General features: G+C 36.5%; 1 protein-coding gene and 1 pseudogene across 1 annotated transcript; both read right to left on the bottom strand.

The window, feature by feature from the left end:
- Positions 1-3,149: 3,149 nt before the first annotated feature.
- On the bottom strand, positions 3,150-4,082 carry LOC119537889 (annotated as a pseudogene).
- Positions 4,083-21,114: 17,032 nt separating this feature from the next.
- On the bottom strand, positions 21,115-22,053 carry LOC119537079 (olfactory receptor 52A1-like). Its single transcript, XM_037839689.1, has one exon. It carries the CDS (start codon positions 22,051-22,053, stop codon positions 21,115-21,117), a length of 939 nt encoding a protein of 312 aa, XP_037695617.1.
- Between the last annotated feature and the right edge of the window lie 876 nt (positions 22,054-22,929).

Genomic DNA, 22,929 nt, shown 5'->3' with positions numbered 1-22,929 from the left:
TTTAGAAGGAAAGCCAGATGTGCTTAATAACTGAACTCCTCCGAATGGGGCCAATTAAGATCCAAGTGAGGGTCACACTGATCTTCGAGGACTTCTCATGGGCAGTAGGGACACTGCCAGGAGCAGCGGCACAATGCTCCTCCCAAGAAGAAGAAAGGTAGAGATGACACAAATGCAGCAAGTTATTCTTCCTAAATTGAATATTTAGAAGTTGACCCATAATGGATCAGAAGGGTAAATGTATTCTTGGTCCCTCATTCCAAAGCCAAAACCAAGAGTGAGAAGGATCAACTCTCGCCCCAAGTGGGCCAACAATTACTTGCAATAAGTCTCCATTCTTTGCCTCAAATCACTCCTACTAAGAAATGGGGAGTCCTACTGAAAGGTCTCTTGGAAATTCTAGGACCAAAGTCCTGGAAAATAATTTCTTCAATATTTATTCATCAGGTTGTAAATTCAACAAGGCAAAATGGACCCCAATTTTTTAAAAAATTGTGCAAAGGCAACAATTTATTTCATGGAAAAGATATGCAAATACCATGGCAGAAAAATATTTCACTCTTTGTTCAATGCATGTTATAAGGAAAACCACTTCTCATCTACCAGATGTCAAAGGTTAAAATGTTTGATAATAACCAGTGTTAAGAGTTCAAGCAAACAATTTCCTTTAGTCTTTGTTAAAATTCATGCAATCTACATGGAGGTTAATTTTAAAATTTCTAGAAATCATTAATAAGAGGTCCTTACAAAGTATATTTTCTTTTTCCAAGGAATTTCATGTTCAATAATTTATTCCATAATTGTCCAGGTCCAAATGTATAAGAGTGGGAGAGTCCTGCCATTAGTCCTCACATTCACGTATTTTGTTCTCTATTCTATTTGTATTCTTCACTTTGGAGCTAAGACTGTAATAAGTGAACAATCTGACCATGTGATGGGACATTTCATAATCTATTGATTATTGATGATGGTGAAATATTTTCTGGTTTCATATTCTGTCCCTGCATGGATCCTATATTGGCACATATGTTCCAGGGCCTGCTAGAAATAGAAATTGTTAGAAACATTCCAAACTTCACCAAATAAAATTAGATATGTAATCACTGACAAATCATACAGCAACTGTTATGGCCTACTAGATATGAACGATTTTCAATTTAATCACCTAACTTTGCAACCCACTTGAGCAAAAACAAAAAACAAACAAAAGAAACAACAATTTCTCCTTAATAGATCTGTATTACACATGCATTGTATTAAATTATTATTTTCACATTAGTAGATCTATATTACACATGCACTGTACAAAATTATAATTATTACATTTTGAATTACATCAATAAACATTTTGTGGAAATGTGTTTTCTCTTTGGTATAGAAATACCTACAGGATATTGTCAGATATTCCTTCATGCACAACAAAGACAAAATCATTCATTGTCCTGATTTTTACAGAAAAAAAATTTCTGAGCTTTAACCCAGAACTATATAAACTTTCTTCTCATACTATTTATTAGCTTTCCTAAATAAATTTTGTTACCCAAGTAAAACAACATCAGTTGGTAATCCAATTCTCTAAACATTATGTCTCAGAAGTATTGATATTTACTAAATTATCAGTGATGCCCCATGATAGTCTCTAGATTTATAAAGTGTTCATTTGCCATAGGTTTATGATAGTTCTGTCCAAAGAACTAGAAAGATTATCCACCAGCTCCATGGCATGAACTTCAATATTTCTCACCTATCATGGTGAATATGATAATACAATGTATGGACATCTGCACCATGGGGATATTTTACATAATCTATAAAAAAGATGATCACTGACCTGTAATCTTCAGGAATAGCACATTAACCTTCATTTCTCAGGTCATTCATCTAGGACTAACCACTCCCTCTCATTGATAATATTTAGCCTTGACTCACTTAAAAGCATGTTGTTTATATCTAGTGAAAGAGTGTGCTGACACATGCCCAAGTGAAGAAATACACACACAGCCACCTTTCACCTAGAGAGACTTATCACACTATAAAGTAAAGATTTCAATAATGAAGTCTAAACAATTTTTTCCAGCTATCATAGATATTGTTCAGATTAGTATTCTCCTGTTTCCTGAAATTATGCCTTGCATTTAAAATATATTAGGAAAAATGCAGTTCCTTAAAGCACATTCTTTAGTTAAATTTTCTCATTCATCTACCCTTGCATGTGAATCATTAGTGCTTTTCCCACTCATAAATTATTCCTCAAGAGTCTGGGTATGTAAACAAAAAGCAAAACACACAGAACAAAAACACGTATCCTGACTTCTTTCACATACATTCCCGTGGTTCATTGTCTTTGTTAATATTCTACCTCATGCGTAGACCTGCTCTGTGTCTGTCTCACTATTTTTCTCCCCGGAATTTAGGGCCACAAACCCAGGCAACATAACCACTAGGAGGAATTTACTTCTGTATTACTTGTGTCTAGCAGAATACTTAAAATCCTGAAAAAAAATGTTGAAATAATACAATATTCAATGGCTTAGGAAATGCGATAACTATTGATGTGAAGATTAAACACCTGTATTCTCATGCACTTGGGGCCTGTAACTTACAGAATGAATCTGAAAATGTATTTTATTTTAGACTTTATTGCTTCCTCAGACTCACAACAATTTTGCAGAACATATTTAACATCCTTATGCTCATACTTTTTTAGTAAATAGGATGACAAAGTAATAACAGAGGCAAAAGTTGGTTTTCCTTCAGTACATGGACACCCCAGAGTAATGAGCCTTGGATATAGTAAATTTCAATTTGAGATGTATGTAACTCATGAATCATTCTAGAGATGGATTGTGGAGGAGACAACTCAAGCAGGGACTTAAAAAACAGAGAAAAGGTAAAAATGCATATTATTTATTTTGGTATCTCCACATCTCTGACTTTTATTATTCAGGAAGCATCTAAGTCCTTATTGAATGATAGATAATCATGAAATATGTTGACATGAAAACATGCTACTGTGCTGGGAAACTTGAAGAAAAATTAAATGTAAAGTTCAAACACCTCAAATAATTTGCCATTTCTTTTACTTTGAAGGTGGATACTGGTCACAAAAAAGGAAAAACTGAAGGTGTTCATCAAGGAGGATTTTATGGTCAGATCATTTTGACCATGTGAATACGGATCTGCTTGGTCTTTACACCATAGACAAGTGGATTGAGAAATGGAGGGAGCAGCAAGTAAAAGCTAGAAAAGAGGATATGTATGTAAGGGGGAACATGAGAGCCAAACCTATGTGTGAAGAAGGAGAAGAAGCCTAGGAGATAGAGTTGTAGGAAGACACAGATGTGAGCGATGCAGGTATTGAATGTCTTAAATCTAGCTTCCTTCTGGGGCAAACAAAAAACTGTGATAAATATCAGGATATATGACAAGGTGATGAATATGAGGTCAAACCCTGCAACACTGAAGGCCACAAACAAACCATAGATCTTGTTGACCCGGACATTTCCTGCAGCTAGTTTCACAATAGCCATAAGCTCACAATAAGAGTGGGAGATGACTGTTGTGTGATAAAATTGAAGCTGACACTTTATCAGTACTGGGCAGGGGGCTACTAGAGTGGCAGCCCTGAGAGTTACTACAGCTCCTATTTGGGTGACCACCTGGCGGGTGAAGACAGTGGCATATCTCAGTGGATAACAGATGGCAACGTAACGGTCCAGGGCCATGGCCAGCAGGATACCTGACTCTATGCACTGAAACATGTGTATCAGCCACATCTGTAGCAAACAGGAATCAAAATAGATCTCTGGCATATGGAACCAGAAGATTCCAAGCATCGTGGGCATTATGCTGCTACCCAGGGCAATATCTGTGGCTCCTAGCATGCCTAGGAAGATGTACATGAGCTCATGGAGGCTGGGCTCAGATTTAATAATGAACAGAAGCAAGAAATTCCCAACCATAGCAATGAGGTACATTACACAGAATGGAATCCCAATTCAGCACTGCACAGACTCCAGTCCTGGGATCCCTATTAGTGTCAGTACGGAAGGCATAAAGACTGTAGTGCTGGAATTGATCATGGTTCCCTTGGTGCTCCTATTGCCCACAAAGAAGTTTTTCCATCATCACTGATGTTTCTCTTCTCCTTCCTATATTTATCCAAACTCAGCATGTTGAGTCTGTTTGATTTGGGTACAATATTAAGGTCATATCATCCGGCTTATTTATATTATTGTTGGAAAAATGCAGACCCCTTGAGACAAATCACAGCTTTCTATGGAGTCATCCACAATCACTGTCATGATATGATGCTATTTATGGCAGGCAGACTGCCTTTAGAACCAGCAACTCACCTGAGTAAGGCAATAACCTGTTTATCTGATTATTATTTCCCTTCCAGACCTGTTGACATAAATAAAAATTCAGGGTTGTTGCTTTTGCTTGGAAATGGCATTTTTAACAGAGTTTGATGAGTCTCTCCCCGTCCACCCACATTCTGGTTATTTCTGTTTGAATCTGTTTCTCCCAATTGTCTTTCACTCATGACTGTCAGTTTCGACAGGCGGTTTCCCAAACTCTGATCTGTTTATTGCAATATCCTAAGATTTAGTAACTCTATATCTATACCAGTCTACATAATCTGTATCTATATATCTTTTGATGTCCTTTGAAATGGATGGGAAAGAGCAGACTTTAGAAAAATAATTGAAATTTACACATTTTGATGAATCAAGGCCTAAGTTTCCTGCTTGTTTTCAAATTTCTAAAAAAACTGTATTTTGTTTTGCCTGTAGTTCTAACAGCTGACATTCTTAAATATGCTGTGCGCTTAAAATTGCAAGTATAAATTATAGAGGTCACTTTAAAAATGAATAGAGAAACAAAGTCAAGATGGCAAGAGAATGGGCTGCAGCAATTCAAGGGGTGAGAACACTCATTTCTGGAGAAAGATGGGGAAACAGGTAACTGGCCAGAAGAGAGACATGTTTCTTGAGTTCCATTTCAGTGCTACCAGTAGCCTAAGATTTGGCCAAATTAGGCTCATTCATTTTAATAAATACAGATATTCTAGAAAGTGGACAATTTTGTAAATGTTGACATCAGCAACTTTAAGAAAATAAATGGATAAAATGGAAAGTGAATAAAAGCAGTCAAATATAGAACTAGACACAGTACACAATCTCATATATTAGATATTATTAAGAAGATGGATATAGAGTATACATGTAGAAATTTGAATCACTTCTCAATTTTACTGATGTCTGTATTTTCAAAATATTTTGCTCCTTATATCTATTCTGAGAGATTTCCTCCAATAAAAATCAAGATTTAAAATTATACATCAGAGACAAGAAATTCTCAAACTATACATTACAGAAATGGCTCTGACATGGTGAAGATTACAATTGGGATGTTTCATTCCTTCTTAGACTCCCCTTCAAGTTGTTTCCAAATCATGCCAGTAAGTTCCTAATCAGCTAACTAAATATTCCTAAGCAATACTCCCATGATACAGGAAGCAGTTTTGGTTCATGCTGCTAAATTTCAAGAGAAAAAATGAAGTCAGTAGAGGCTCTATTGTGTGTGAAAAGCTTTATCCACCAGCTTGCAGTCAGGAGAGTCAGTGAACTAAGTACTCTGATTTCCACAGACTGTCCCCATGCTCAATCCTATGACTCCCCCATCTACAAATCACTGATGCTTTCTAAGAGGAGCAAAGTGTTTCTTCTCCAAAGTTAGTCAGAATTAGAATAGGCCTCCTTCAAGAGTTATCACAGTGTCTGGCACATTCTGGGGTAAGCTGCTGAGATTTGAGACTCACTTGATTGTATAGGCAGTTGGGTGGCAGGTGGGAAATTCTGTAAGGAAATAAGCAACTGAGAACCAGCTTACTGGGATTGAGTGACCTTGGGCATTATGAGGTAACTCCTTAATGTGTGTTAGGGGCTATTTTTTTTTTCTTACCAGACTCATGAAGTATATTGTCCATGTTAAATATGTTCCACTCATCAACTCCGTTCTCATCCGGGATTTCCAGAATCATACTTACATGCTTTGTGTTCTCTAATGATTCCTCTTTCTATCTTCACTCTCTATGACAGTATTCAGTTAACAACATGAATTCAATGCCATCTGATGGTGGGACCATCTGTGAAAACCATACTCTGGACATTCTCTGGGATAGCCCTCCACACTCTGCAATCCAAATACAACTCTTCCTCCACAGCTCTCTCAATCATGTCTCATCATTCATCCTCTAACAAGATTTAGAGCAAGGTATCTGGCACTTTTGGAGAAAGCAGATATTTATTTAGCTCAATTTGGATACCAAGGCTGCTAGCACCAGTTTTCATGTTCCTTAATGATCGTATGGAGAAGGCGGGGGAGTTAGGATGAGGGACTTTCCAGCAACTAGCCACAGCAGATTTTAAATTAGCCCTCTTGAGTTTCCCTCTGGGACACAGCAGATTTTAAATTAGCCCTCTTGAGTTTCCTCTTAAAACTAAATACCCTACCTATCTCTTCCTTCACTCTTGGATTTCTAGGAATATTTCTGCTCCTATAATACCATTTAATTACATACAGTATTTGCGTTTTGGTCTCCTGCAGTAGCGTGCTTCCATTTTTATTTTCTTGTAGTTCTTTTGGTGTAGTTAGGAATATTCTGAGAGTGACAGTCCCATTTGTCTTTTCTGATTCCTAGGTTGTTGAGCTCTGTCCAGGTTGTTGCACTTTTTACTAATATTTCTTCCAAACCTCCCTTTGTTTCTTTCTCTATTACTTCTCTCCTCCTTCTTTCTTCCTTCAATGGCAGTTGTTATTTGCCTCTTTTGTGTGAAGAATCATGCTGTATGCTCTTTATTGAGCCACAACAACAATAGAAAAAAAAACCTAATAGTCGTGATACTGACCTTCAATTGTTTCCTACTGTGTTGAGTTGTGGTAGTTTACCTTTATTCATGATAATGAATGATATATTCTAAGAAAGACTGTGCACATGTAATGTTTGCACCTGGCATTTTCCCCTCTGGTTTCCTGTTTGTTTGTTTGTTTTATCTGTAGTAAATCCAAAGGTATTTAATATAATGTTGAGAGATAGATAAATTTAGGAAAAATATTTTCAGTGGTAGAGTGTAGGCACACTGGATTCGTGGTACAATAGGAATGAGAAATAAGGCTGAAAATGCAAGGAATTCTTTTTCTTGTGTTTCCCCTGTGATGGGAAGAAAAGCAATCTATTAGTGGGTAGAGCAGTGTCAGCTAATTTTCAGCTCATTTTAAATACTTTTTTTAATTGTGAAATTTAACATATATACATAACAGTGATAACTTTCAGAGCACAATTCAACAAGTAGAGAGAAAATTTCAAAGAATGTTATGTGTTACAGTTCCACAATTTCTGTTATTTCCTTATCATAAAATATAACATATATGTAGAAAGGTGATAACTTTCAAAGCACAGTTTAACAAGTAGTTATGTAGGTAATTTCAAAGAATGTTATGGGTTACATTTCCACAGCTTCAGCTCTTTCCTCATTGTGAAATATAAGATATATACTGTTCCAGTTTGCTAATGCTGCCTTTTCACAAAACACCAGAAATGGATCGGCTTTTAAAGGGAGTTTATTTGGTTACAAAGTTACAGTCTTAAGGCCACAAAGTGCCCAAGGTAAGTCATCAGCAATCAGGTACCTTTACTGGAGGATGGCCAGTGGTGTCTGGAAAACCTCTGTTAGCTGGGAAGGCATGTGGCTGGTGTCTGCTCCAGAGCTCTGGTTTCAAAATGGCTTTCTCCCGGGACGTTCCTCTCTAGGCTTCAGTTCCTCAAAAAATGTCACTCTTAGTTGCTCTTGGGGCATTTTTCCTTTCTTAGCTTCTCCAGAGCAAAAGTCTGCTTTCAAAGGCTGTCTCCAAAATGTTGCTCTGTAAGTTGGAGCTCCTCTCTCAGATCCTATGCGTTCTTCAAAGTATCCCTCTTGGTTGAAGCAAGCTCGCTCCTTCTGTCTGAGCTTATATAGTGCTCTAGTAAACTAATCAAGGCCCAAGCTGAATGAACAGAGCCACAACTTCATGGAAATTATTTAATCAGAGTTATCACCTACAGTTAGGTGGGTTGCATCTCCATGGAAACACTCAAATAATTACAATCCAATCAACACTAACAACATCTGCCCCCACAAGATTATATCAAAGACCATGGCTTTTTGGGGACATAATACATCCAAACCAGTACATATACAGAACGGTAATAACTTTCAAAGTACAATTTAATGAGCAGTTATAGAGCAAATTTCAAAGAATGTTATGGGTTATTGTTCCATCATTTCAGTTAGTTCCTTCTAGCTATTCTGCTAACCTAGTGTCTAAAAAAATTTATATAAAGATTCAGTATTCATAATCCTTTGTTAAATCCTATCTTATCTGTTGCTACCCTTTCCTCTCATTATTTACTTTCTTGATCTTCAGGGGTGTCTAGGCAGTGACCACTCTAACTTGTTCATATTGGAAAGAGGTGTTGGCATTATGGGGAAGGGGGCTGCATCTGATTGTTGTTCATAAATAGGCTGTTGTTTCTGGGTTTTAGGACTTGTCTGGCATAGGAACACTCCAGTGGATTTAAGTTTCTGAGAGATAAACTTTGTGAGTGAAACTTTTAAAGAATCTCAAATAGGGACCTAGGTACTTCAGGACTACTGTTGTTTAGGGCATGGCATACTGTGGCCATTTGGGATATGTAGCTGGAGCATGCATATGAGAAACTTCCAGGGTAGCCTCTCAACTCTATTTGAAAGCTCTTAGCCACTGTAACCTTATTTTGTTACCTTTCTTTTCCCCATTTTAGTCAAGAAGACATTTTCAATCCCTTGATGCCAGGGCCAGGCTCACTCCAGGGAGTCATGTCCCATATTGCCAGGGAGATTCATACCCCGGGGATTCATGTCCCATATAGCGGGAAGGGTAATGAATTTATTTGTAGAGTCAGGCTTAGAGAAAGAAAGGCCACATCTGAGTAACAAATGAGGTTCTCTGGAAGTGCCTCTGAGGCATAATTATAAGAAGGCTTAGCCTCCCATTTACAGACCTAAATGTCACAAATTTCAGTTCATTCTTGAAACACCAAAAATAATTTAAACTATTCACTATTTTGATACCTACATCTTCTCCTCTTTCGGTGAATTCCTTTGGGTTTTGCTCCTTCCCAAAATTAAAAACCAGGTAATATTCATCACCAAACTTTGGAAACTTTTCTTGTCATTACATCTACTCACAAGACTTCAGTCAAATCACCTTCCTTATGCCAACTCTTAGTATTCCAGGTAAGATTTTCTGTCTCTTTGTCAGACACATGGGGTACATATTTTAGCATTCTATGTTCATTTCCTGTTTAATATTCTTTGAAAAGCTGTACTGATTGCTTTATTTAGATCTAGGATAGTAAAGCAATATTTTTTCTATTTTATTAGCAATTTTTAGAAACAGTTTAATGCATAGGTCAATAACTAACCACACAATGTTTTGATTTAGCAGCTAAGTGTTATCAGAGGGTTATAAATCCTAACTTGTTCCTCCAAAATCAATACATATATATTAGTTAAACTGGATATATCAACATGGAACTTTTAGGTCTTCAGCAGGGTAAAATTGATTTGACATATTTTTTGCTGGTCACATTTAAAATTGACAAATAAGTGATTAAAAAGTTAAACTTTGATGAATACTGTATGATCTTGTTGCTGTTGTTGTATAATATGACATCAGAAAAATACTCATTTCACACTGATATTTTGTACACAGAAAAATATGACTCAGGTTTACTGCCTTATTTTATCAATATGCCTACGACAATATTGCCATGAGTTCTAAATTGAACTTTATTTTTGCTACAGGACACTTTACATCTATAAAATGACATCTTGTAACCACTAGTTTAAACCCAAATAACAAGAAATGTCTGCCTAACTTGCTATATAATTAACTGTATCATCATTTTGTCTGATACGTGATATCTGCAAACTCAAAAAGGAATCTAAACTGAACCATCATGTGCAGAATACCATTTTCTTGTTTTCTTTAATTTCATTAGGCTCCCAATAATATTTTTTCATTTCCCAAATTATATGTTTCCTTTTACTAACTTATATTTTACAGTTACATTGTTTTGTTATGTTTTGTTTTTCATTACTTATATTTTATTCCCTGGGATACAGACTCAAGATGGAATTAGTGGTCCAGACATTAATTAGTGTTCACCCAGAAATTATATCAGTGAAATGAAGAAAAGTAAGTGGGATTGGGCCTAGAGAGAAAATAAGCTTTGTTTTATTCTCACTTGTGGTCTCAGATGACCCTCCAGAATATTCTAAAGCTTAGATGATTCTCAAGAGTAGGCCTAAGTTGTAGCAAGTGTGCTACATTTTTTACACTCACATCAGTAATTCACTGATTGCATCTCTGTCAGAATAAAAAGCAAATATGTCCCAGAATATACATCTAAAACTGTCAGAGTGAATCATTGGACAGTACAGCTAATAGGGGTCCAGTGTAGTCAACTTGTCACCACCAGATAGTCGTTTTTCTTTTCTTTTTTTCCTTTGAAGGCTGACACTGTTTCAGGAGCTCAGTGTCCATCTTGGCTAATGGCAGTTTGCATTTGCCTGCAGGTGGAGCTGTGTCAGGCTTGTGAAGTTAGAGTCCCTGCTCTAGGGACCCATGAAATGCCTCCCTCCTTGCCATGATGGCTACACTGTTCAGGAGCATATCTGCCAGCAATGGTGTGGCTGACAAGAGAGGCTAGCTGACATCAAGGTTTCAAATTATTTTGTCTCTTCCATGCCTTCTTTTATCCAAATGATGCCCTCTGGTGCAAATTAATATGCAGTAAGAAAGTATTCACACTTTTTTCCCACTACCATATACACATCCATATGCATCCCACATAGAGCTCCTTTTTATTGATCTTCCATATTTCTCCATTGTTATCTCTGACTAATAGTCCAAATGTTTGCCACTGCCCACATGTCCTAGTAGACTCTAACCTGGAACCCTTAATTTTTCTCTCAAAATGGAAGGCCAGTTAACTTTTCTAAAGCTCATCTCTTTGGGTTGGTTTTTCCTCCCTACTGTTTTCCAAGATCATTTCTGTGCAGCTGTATTTTCAGACTCTCATCCATTTATGAAGCTTCCAAACCAGGAGCTATACTTAGGATCATGTTTTCCCTGTCATCTTGTCATGATGGATATTGTATGTGGCAATAAGTGTAAGATAAAGCAGAAGTGCTGGTGCAGCATTGATCAGTGATATGGGATTCAGGACTGCTGACTCATGTAAATTGCCTGCAGTCCTTCTGGTGCTTCATCCTTAATAAACCATTTCCATCTTATGTGAGATTTGCGACTTAGAGGTTGCAAGGGATGCCAAATCATGCCCATTTGGTCAATCTGTGCTCCAAGGTTAGGCTTTTCACCTCTACCAGGAACCAGTAGCATGCCAGAAGCTGTATTTCAACAGGTATATAATTCTCCATTGCAGATGTTCCAAGATACTCCAGAACCTATAATAAAAACTCGACGCAGAGCTGTGGGCTGCTGGAAATGCCTCTTCACACTAAAGGAAGATAAGCTAAAAATGTACTTCATGGCCATGATCATTTTTGTTGCCTCGGTTGCTTGTGCAGGACAGCAAGTCCACAGTCTTTTTCTCACCTACCTGATAAGGACTTCTTATTGTTGCTTCCTGGGCTCAACCAACATGGAATCATTTCAAGGTACATCGGAATGGCCAAAAGGGAGATAAACGAGCTTCTCACACAAAAAGAAAAGAAAAATGAATATTGCATCCTGTTCAATGTAATAAATGGAATATACGTTGTCCCTGGGAACAGTTTGTACTCTGTCGTGTTTATACTTAAATGCTACAGGCATAGCTCTCTGCTCTCCCTTATACTGACCTTAGTTAATAGAAATTCAGACTTGCTAAGTATGGCTTTATGCAGCGCCTTTATGTCAAGTATAGCAGACTGCATTCTCATCAGTTGATCTTATATGGACAACTCAGTAAGCACTGACTTGTTTTGATTTTTCTTACAGAGGGTTAATTGAATTCTTATTTTTAGGCAACTTCCTTTAAAATAATATGGTGGTGAACATTACCCTTTAGTTCACTTAACGGTGACTGTTGCAGCCCAAGAGGGCCATGCCAGTCCAAAGGCCAGAGAAGACAATGGGCATTTTTTTGATACATGAGCTTTTATTCAGGGCTTACTTAGAGGGTGAAAAGTCATGGAGAGATCATGACAGCTCTCTCAGGCGGGGCAGGCATCACATTCACAGGGAAGACACCGGAACGATGCAAAAAGGATTGAAAGCCTTTTATAAGTGTTTAAAACGAAGGCCTTCCTAAGGGTGGGGGGAGCATAGATGCAGGAATAGGTCATTCTGACCTAGGGGGTGGTGCAGGAAGGACTTGAATAACACTTGAAGAATTACATTTTGCTCTTTTTGTGAGACTAAGAGCCTCTCACTTCTTGCCTGCTTGCGTGAAGTTAAATTTAAAGTCAATTTACCTTTTTTTTTTTCTTTCCTGGCTTAGAAAGACAATAGGTTAAACATTTAGCTGCCTAAATCATGCAGACTGCTGTGCAGCAACGATCTGCAGGCCTGTTTTGCTCAGGCCACGGGTTGCCACAGTGACTTTTGATAATTGTTTGAATTAATCTTTGCTTTAGCTAGATGCAAGGTAGTGGTCTGTCACTACAGGAAGCTGGTTCTACTGTCTCCTTCCACAGTCTGCTTACAAAAACTGTCTATCTTCATGAATACAGAGACCAATTTTACCACTTTTGATGAAGAGACCAATTAAGATTCATTCCTCATTCTGTTTCCTGATGTGGGGGAAGAATCCCCATTGAATAAAATGAAACTAATTCCATGCCTTAGTATGTCTTGATTTCTCCCTGGTGCAAAATGTCATAATTTTTAGGAAACATTGATACTTTCTCCCAAACAGGGAATCTGACAGCTTAGAGCTCTTGTCCCATGCACTTAGAGTTCAATTTAGTAAATATTTGGGTGCTTTTAAATAGCAAACTTACAAAAGATTTTATCTTAGATTTTAACGTAGCTTTAATTTCAGATTTTCAGCTGACTGAAACTAAAGTACATAGCAGATTCAGACCCATGTCTATGACCTTCACTCCAAAAGCAGCCAATAGAGGACAAAAGTCTTCCTATGTTAGTCAAGATTAATTTCTGTAGAAAATAATGATATCCTCCTAATTTTTGAAGACCAAAATAAACCTTTAAGGGTAAACCTCAAACTTCTCATTATATCATCTCTGCAGGTTTGAATAGGAGGTAGAGACAGAAAGTTCTTTTTTTCTAGATATTTTTCTTTAGACTGCAAGGTTGTTGGAACAGACTTGCAGTGGCGATAGTTTGGCCCCTGATCTACAAAAGTTTTGTAACTCCTTGGAAGCTTCTTATAATCATTCTCTCCCTTTTAGCAGCTAGAAATTTAGAGAACTTCTGAGGGCCAAAATATTGTGACATATTTGGGAACAATTCTTAAACTCTGATTAACTAGCTGTAAAATAGTTCTGTAAATTGATGCCATGAAACCTGGAACTTGTGGTGTATCTGTCCCTAAATAAATGTTGTTCCCGCCTTCAATGTTGCTGTGGACAGTGGCCTACATATAGCATATGTTTGATTTTTTTTTAATGTTTCACATGAAAACGACCTCAATTTTATATGTGTTTCCTCATTGTAAATGAGCCTGTATTCCTATATGGAACTTTTTTGAGTATATGTATTATACTGATTAACTACTTTTGCAGTTTAAGTCTCGTATCATATCTTCTACTTTGTTTTGTGTAAAAGGAGGAAAAAATTGAAACAAAAACAAAAAAACAAACAAACAAACAAACAAAGCTGACAGCCTTTTGTATTACTTATTATGTGAATCAAAGAAGGATTCCCACATGCAGATAAGGCTTTCTCTGTAACTCCAGGAGATGTACCAAAATTTTTATTTCCTTCTTCATGGTGAGAGAAGAAAATGCTTTAATTGTTTTCTTTTATTTATGGGAATTTTTCCAGCTTGCTCTTATAAATGTTTTCCTAAAGCATCACTGATTTAATGGGCACATGTATTTTCATAGGGATTTACCACCCACCCTCAGGATCCTATGTATCTTAACAAGGCCCTAATATACAAGCTCTTATTTACTTATCCGGTCAGATTATCATGATGCCTTTGATGCAATATTCTGATGTGATGGCTACAGAAAGTGCATCTCACTACTGGGATAGAGGACATGAAAGATGACCAATGTTCTGGAATTTCATATGTTGATGGTTGCACAACTTTGTGAATCCTAGAATCCACAGATTTGTATAACTTTAACAAGGTGAATTTTAGTATGCAAATTATATCTCAGTTAATCAAAAGAATAGGTTCAGCATGTTATACATTTAAATACATGTTTTGAAATTTAGGTTTCGGTGAGTAAAGGTATTAATTAAATTTGATGACCACAAAGGAGGCATATCTCAAATGTAAATGTGAAAATCTTTATGCTGGGATTATAAAAATGTTAAGTGATTATAAATGGAGTCTGAAACACCCCTACTTCCTTATTTCCTTGTGCTTAGTAAAAACATGTAATTGGTGATAACATCAACATAGCAATGTAAACAGCTACTGAAAACTCTTTATCCAGAGATCAATGAAAAAAAGGACAATTCTGAATAGTTTGAAATTCTGGAGGAGGATATAGAGTGGAGAAGGACCCTGCAGATGCCAAATTGAGGAAAAAGTAATATCAGGTAGGAATCTTTTGTCCCAGACCAGTTGGTCCTTTCCTCTCCCTCACTCTGGGGCTCAGTGTGGGAAAGGCACAGAATCAGCAGATGGGAACCCTCCCACCAAGGACACAGACTTTAAAATTTCTCACAGCACTGAGACATACCCCCACTGTTTGAAGACCCAAGGGACAAGGGAGGACATTTCAAGGCCCAGGTCAGTGAGGGACAAAGACTGCAATTCCAGCCCTGGGTCTGAATGCCCTTCTCCCACCCTTGAGGGAAGCAAGAGCTGGCAGCCATTTCCTTGCCTTGGGAATGGCTGGAGTACTGGGTCAGCTGAGAGAGTACTCTGCCATGGGTGTAGCCCATGGGTATAGCCCCATATTGAGACATATTTTGGCTGGCAAAATGAGGGCATAGGAATCCCCACCTGGGGAATTACTGATATTCACACAAGCATTGGGGACTACCAATTTAGAAGGCTGAGCTCTCAATCTTGGGACTTGTCCTTATGAAGCTTGTTACTGCAAAAGAGAGGCTAAGCCTACTTACAATTGTGCCTAAGAGCCAACCCCAGACAACCTCTTTTGTTGATCAGATGTAGCCTCTCTCTGAAAGCCAACTCTGCAGGTAACCTTCCCCCCCAATGTGGTACATGACTTCCAGGGTGTGTATCTTCCTGGTAACAAGGGACATGACTAGTGGGGATGAGTTTGGCCATGGCATTGTGGGAATGAGAAAGCCTTCTAGGACTAAAAGGGGGAAGAAAACTGAAACAAAAGAATGTTTCAGTGGCTGAGAGATTTTAAATATAGTCTATAGTTCATTCTGGAGGTTATTGGTATGCATTATATAGATACTGCTTTTTAGTTTCAGTGTATTGGAATAGCTAGAAAGAAATATCTGAAAGTGTTGAACTGCAACCCAGTAACCTTTATTCTTGAAGACATTTGTATAACTATATAGCTTAGACTATGTGAACATGTGATTGTGAAAACTTTTTGGTTCCCATTCCCTTTAACCATTGTATGGACAGATGAGTAGAAATATGAAGACAAAAAGTAAATGAATAACAGGGAGGGATGGGGAGTATGGGTTGTTTTGGGTGTTCTTTTTCACTTTGAGTTTTATTCTTATTCTATTTTGTATGTGGTAATGAAAATGATCAAAAATTGATTGTGGTGATGAATGCATAACTATAGAATGGTACTGTGAATGATTGATTGCAGACTGTGGATGATTGTATGGCTTGTGAATATATTTCAATAAAGTTAAATTTAAAAAAAAATGTAAGTGATTCTATTGCAAGAATAATGTTTTCATGGACATTTTGGTACAATTTGTAATCTGTTCCCTCCATCCTTCGTCATCAAGTATTTAGCAGTCATTAAGGATATAATGCACTGTGTGAGTCATGAGCATACAGATGAATTAGACATATGACCTAGGAAGCAATTGCATGCAGAAAGGGATAACATTGTGATAACTGTGATGAAAGCTTGGAGGAGGGTCAGAGAAAATGGCCTGGGAAAAGGCCAGAATTCCTTAATTAAAGATGCATCTAACTGATTTCTCAATGATGAAGTGTAGTTAGGAATGCAAAAAAGTAAAAGTGATAGCATGCGTAATAGTCGGAACCATATGCAGTTGCATGGTCAACTGGCTGACTGAAGAAAATGGAAGATTTTTAATTCTCCCTGAAGAGGAAATAATATATGAAGATGTCAAAGTGGAATTTAATTTTCGAATGTTAAACATTAGCAATCTTTTGCATAAATGATCATTAAAAACATGTTAGTGAATGTAAGATGAAAGATAATTGTATTTTTTTTTTCATTTTTTCAGTAATGAAAGGCTACAAAAGTGAAGAAGCATTAAGTAATGTAGAGAAGTGAACATCGAGAATTATTTAACAGATAGTCACTAGGACTTGGGGTTTGAATAGATGATAATTGTGATATCAAGTCCAATTTCAAAGCCATTGTCTATATTTATGAATTGGTGTAGTGAGTACATATTAGTGCACTTTGTGAGTTATGAATCTTTTGAGGAAAAATGAATTTTTAATAATTTTTATATTAAAATAATTTTAAACATATGGCATTTCGTAAGAAATAGTACATCTCCCTGGCAATGCAGGCTATGACCCCAGGGAATGAATCTGGATCCAACATTGTGGAACTGAGAATATCTTCTTGACCAAAAGGGGGATGTGAAATGAAATGAAGTTTCAGTGGCTGAGAGATTCCAACTGGAGCCGAGAGGTCACTCTTGTGGGCTTTCGTATGCACTATATAGATAAACCTTTTTAGGTTTTAATGCATTGGAATAGTTAGAAGTAAGCACCTGAAACTATCAAACTGCAACCCAGTAGCCTTGACTCTTGAAGACGATTGTATAGCAATGTAGCTTACAAGAGGTGTCAGTGTGATTGTGAAAGCCTTATGGATCATACTCACTTTATCCAGTGTATGGATGGATGAGTAGAAAAATGGGGACAAAAATGAAATGAAAAATAGGATGGGAGGTGTTTTGGGTGTTCTTTATTTTTACTTTTTATTCTTATTTTCACTTTTTCTGGTACAAGGAAAATGTTCAGAAAAGAGATTGGGGTGATGAATGCACAACTATATGATGATGCAGTGAACAATTGATTGTATACTTTAGATGGCTGTGTGGTATGTGAATATATCTCAATGAAATTGAATTAAAAAAGAAGAAAGTACAAGAAACTCTCATGATATTTGCCTAGGTTCCCAAATTATTTATATTTTGCCCCTATTTTGCTTTATCAAGAATGACATAAACAGATGATAGATATAGATACATGTAAAAAGATAGACAGATAAATAATAGGATAGATAGATAGATTTTGTAAAGTGTGCATGGGTATGATGGAGAAAAGTTGCCTCTTTTCACTTAAATATTTTGGTGTGTATTTCCTAAGATGAAGGACAATCTAGTCCATAACCACAATATTATAATGAAGTTCAAGAAATAAGAATTGAGTGGTTTTATAACCTAATCCACTGTTAAGGCATTAGTATCACAAAGAAATATAATCCATGAAATAAAACCAAAATCATGAGTCCAAACAGATATGATGGACACAGTTAAAGTGTTGAGGGGAATCTACTTCCTGTTAATATAATTCAAGTAATAAATATAGAAGAAACGATGGGTGTAGAAATTCATCAGTAGAATGTTAAAACTCATGAGTGAATGTTTGTTGAGGACATGGTTATTTCAAAATTAGACAACAGTTTCAATAAGTAATTTTGTATTACATTTGTATGTCCATAATGCAGTGAAAGATCATGCAATGTATTTACCTTTCATATCCCTTTAGAATCCTTTAATCATCAGATTCTTTCCCCTTTCTTAATCTTATTTTCTTGAATGTCCCTCATTAGCATTTCCCAATGTTTTCTGATGATTAGATTAACATGAATTGAGGTCTTTTTCTAGATTCACCATTCACACAATACTATGATACTGGTTTACAACAATATTAATGATTTTAGCTTTGATCACTAAGTAAATAGGATGGTATCTAAATTTCTTCCTTGTAGAGTTACTTGTTTACACTTTATAATGAATTGGCAATCTTTGGTGCCATATTCTGAGACTGCATAAATAACCATTCCCTCATCAAATATTCACTGTTGAGTTTTATCATTCTATTGATGAATTTCTACATCCATTATTCCTTCTTTATTTATTATTTGAATTATATTAACAGGAAGTGCCTTCCCCTCAACACTTTATTAACTGTGTCCATCATATATGTATACACTCATGGATTCTGGTTTTGTTTCATGGATTGTATTTCCTTATGATCCTTGTTATTTTTGATATCCAAATTGGTTTAATTTGGACACAGAGTGACCATTCAACTTGATATTGGGTCTTTTTGACATATCCTCAGTTGTACCTTGAGCACTTCCTTATTTCCTGTCATATCATTTTGATCCTGATATACTTTATACTTTCTAACCCATGCCCTGGAGGTAGCCATTTTTTCAAGGAGCCACAGTCTCTTATAGTGAAAAAAATTGATACAGAAGATCTAACTATGAGGTTTGTTCACCATTGGTATTGTGCCATGTTGTAGGTTTCTCTGCATTGACAGAGTTAGGAAATATTTTCACGTATACACCCGCACACACACACTCATTTGGTATAATTATGTTTATATATATTTATGTATTCATGTATCTACCTCTATTAAAATATTAACTTGATCCTGATAATTCTGATAACGATCCCAACTTTCAAGGTTCATTCCAGTTTCTAACTCTCTCCATATATGTGACCTCTTTCATCAAAACATGAAAACTATGTGCCATTATTTTGTATATTTTCTCTTTTACAAAATTATAGAATACGAAGTAGTCTCCAGATTGCTAATTAATACATTATGTAAATCAAACATAAGAGCTGAAATTCAGCATTTGTTTATATGCTTTCTTTGTTTCTAATATTTACTTATCATTAAATGTATAAATCTTAAGGTTACTCCTTTTACTTGTTTTGACAAACGAAGATGACTGTGTCCTCCAAGTTCTATCAAGGTGTAGAGCTTTTCTTTCACTCCCACTCAGTTCCCTCTTCATGTCTCTTCCAACTCAATGTCTGCCAACCCCATCTCATGCAGGAAAACCACTCTTTTCAGGTCCTTTGCCTTTTCTACATTTTAAATGGATTTATAAACTAAGAATTGTTTATCTTTTTTCAGTCACTGAGAGGTTTTTTTTATTTATATTTTTATGTATCTCCATAGTTTATTCCTTCATGAAAAATCTGACCAAGTATTCTGCACATTTCAATGTACCTTTTGTCTTCTTAATATGGAGTTGTTATGTATATTCATCTAATTTATATTCAAGGCTTGTCAGTTTGTGTATTGGGTATCATCTCTCTGTCTGTGGTATTCAGGCTTATTCATTTTTTAATAGTATAAAATTGATCAAGTTAAAATTATCAATATATGGTATGTTACTGTGTTCTGTTTCCTGACCAGAAAAATTTTCTCAATCCTCAATTTAAAAAACTAATTTATTATTTTCTTACTTGAAACTTTTATTTTATTTTTTTTAGGTTTACCTTTAGGTCCATTGTTTAACTTTCATAAATGTTTCAGACATTATGAAAGGGAATTCAAGTGCCCTTTTCCTCCATATGAATAGCCAATTGTTGGAGTAACATTTATTAGGAATAAATTTGTTAACAATAAATTCTCATCAATTTTGTACAGATTTCACAGATATTGATGATAACTGAATTTTCCTTGTCTTGTGGAACTGTACCCTGAATTCAAACCATACTGTGGAGAGAAAGTGCAGAAACCTAAACACACAATCACTTGTTAAATCTCCTCAACCATCTACCTCATCAAGTGAGTCATCGGTGCTTTGGCCACTCATAAATTATTCCTCAGGAGTCAGACTACCTAACTGAAAAACCAAACACACAGAACAGAAAATATTTTTCTGACATCCTTCCTTTATGATCTAGTGTATCATTATCTTTGCTGATGTCATATCTAAAGTATAGCCCTAATCTGTCCCTCTCCCTTTTTTTCTTCCAGGAATTTAGGGTGACAGGCCCAAGACACAGAACTATAATGAAAACATACTTCTATATTACTATTCTCTAGAATGAAATTTACAATAGTTAGGTTCTTGAAAACACTTGTGGAATTAATAAAACAGTGAATGGTGTAGGGAGTGAAAATTAAAAACCTGAGTTCAATACTCTTTGTGAGTGTAAGATCCAGAATGACTCTGAAAATACATTTAAATATTTAGACTTGATTGTTTCATAAGCATAACAATACATTTTTAATATCCTTATGTTCAAACTCTTTTTTAATAAGCAGGATATTCAAGTAAAAATAGAGGCAACGTCTTGTTTTTGTTCTGTACCTGGATACTCCAAATCAATGAGCCTTGGATGTAGTAAATTTCAATGTGATATATACATAACTCATGAGTCTTGCTGTGGATGGATTTTAGGAGAGAAAACTCAAGAGAGACTTAAAAATAAAGAAAATGGAAAGATACGTATTCATTATTTCCTCTCTTTACATTTCTGGCACTCATTATTCAGGAAGAATCTAAGTCCTTACTGAAGGACAGCTATCATGGTACATGATGATCTGAAAACAATCTACTATGCTGGAAAATTTGTAACAAAATTAAATGAAAAGTTCAAGCACCTCAAATAATTTGATGTTTCTTTTATTTGGAAAGATGGATACTTTTCACAAAGAAGAACAGTTGACAGTATTAATCAAGGAGTATTTTATGGGCAGATCATTTTGACCAGGTGAATACGGATCTGCTTGGTCTTAACACCATATACAAGTGGATTGAGAAATGGAGGGAACAGCAAGTAAAAGCTAGAAAAGAGGATGTGTATGTAAGGGGGACAATGAGAGCCAAATCTATGGGTGAAGAAAGAAAAGAAGGCTAGTAGGTAGAGTTGCAGGAAGACACAGATGTGAGCAATGCATGTATTGAATGCCTTAAATCTAGCTTCCTTTTGGGGCAGATGAAAAACTGTGATAAATATCTGGACATAGGACAAGGTGATGAATATGAGGTCAATCCCTGCAACACTGAAGGCCACGAACAAACCATAGATCTTATTGACCTGGACATTTCCTGCAGCTAGTTTCACAATGGCCATATGCTCACAATAAGAGTGGGAGATGACTGTTGTATGATAAAACTGAAGCCGACACTTTATCAGTACGAGACATGGGGCTGCAAGAATGGCAGCCCTGAGAGTTACTACAGCTCCTATTTGGGTGACCACCTGGCGGGTGAAGACAGTGGCATATCTCAGTGGATAACAGATGGCAACATAACGGTCCAGGGCCATGGCCAGCAGGATGCCTGACTCTATGCACTGAAATGTGTGTATCAGCCACATCTGTAGTAGACAGGTATCAAAATAGATCTCTGGCATGTGGAACCAGAAGATTCCAAGCATCGTGGGCATTATGCTGCTACCAAGGGCAATATCCGTGGCTCCCAGCATGCCTAGGAAGATGTACATGGGCTCATGCAGGCTGCGCTCAGATTTGATAATGAACAGAAGCAAGGAGTTTCCAACCATAGCAATGAAGTACATGGCACAGAATGGAATCCCAATCCAGCACTGCACAGACTCCAGTCCTGGGATCCCTACTAGTGTCAATACAGAAGGCATAAAGACTGTAGTGTTGGATTTGGACATATTTCCCTTGGTGCTCCTATCGCAGCACTGATGTTTTTCTTTTCCTTCCTATATTTATCCAAACTCACTGTATTGAGTCTTTCTGATTCTGGTACAATTTTAAGATCATATCATCCAGCTTAACTATATTATTGTTGGAAAACTGCAGAGCCCTTGATAGACATCATAGTTTTCAGTGGAGACATCCACAATCTCTGTGTCATAATCAGATGCTAATTGCATGGCAGACAGACTGCCTTTAAAATCAGGAATACACCGGGGTAAGGCAACAACCTGTTTTCCTGGCTGTGACTTCCTTTCCAGACCTGCTGGCAAAAAAAAAAAAAAAAAAAAGTTTATTTTGCTTCTTAATGGCATTTTTAAGTGTTTAATGAGTCTCCCCTTGCCTACCCACATTCTGGTTATTCCTGTTTGAATCAGTTTCTCCCAGTTGTCTTTCACTTACAACTGTTAGTTTTGACAGGCAGGTCCCAAACTCTGACAAGTTTATTTCCAAGATCCTAAGATATTAATGTATCTGTAAACTATATTGCACCAGAAGGAAGCTGGATGTAGACCTATCTACATCATCTAAATCTATATATGTTTGGATGTCCTTTGAAATGAATGGGAAAGAAGAGACTTTAGAAAAATAATGACTCAAATTTATGTATTTTGAGAAATCAGGGCCTAAGTTCCTTGCTGTTTTTCAAATTTCTAGAAAAACTATTTTTTCTTTCTCTAGGATTCTAACAGCTGACATCCTTAAAACTTGCTGTGTGCTTAAAATTGCAAGCATAAATAGCAGAATTCACATTACAAAATGACTACAGAAAGAACCTCAAGATGGCAAGAGAATGGGCAGCAGCACTTCACGGAGTGACAGGTCTCATTTCT

The sequence above is a fragment of the Choloepus didactylus genome, chromosome 6 (assembly GCF_015220235.1).
Source record: "Choloepus didactylus isolate mChoDid1 chromosome 6, mChoDid1.pri, whole genome shotgun sequence".
Lineage (NCBI taxonomy): Eukaryota > Metazoa > Chordata > Mammalia > Pilosa > Megalonychidae > Choloepus > Choloepus didactylus.
This window is presented reverse-complemented; position numbering and strand designations above follow the sequence as displayed.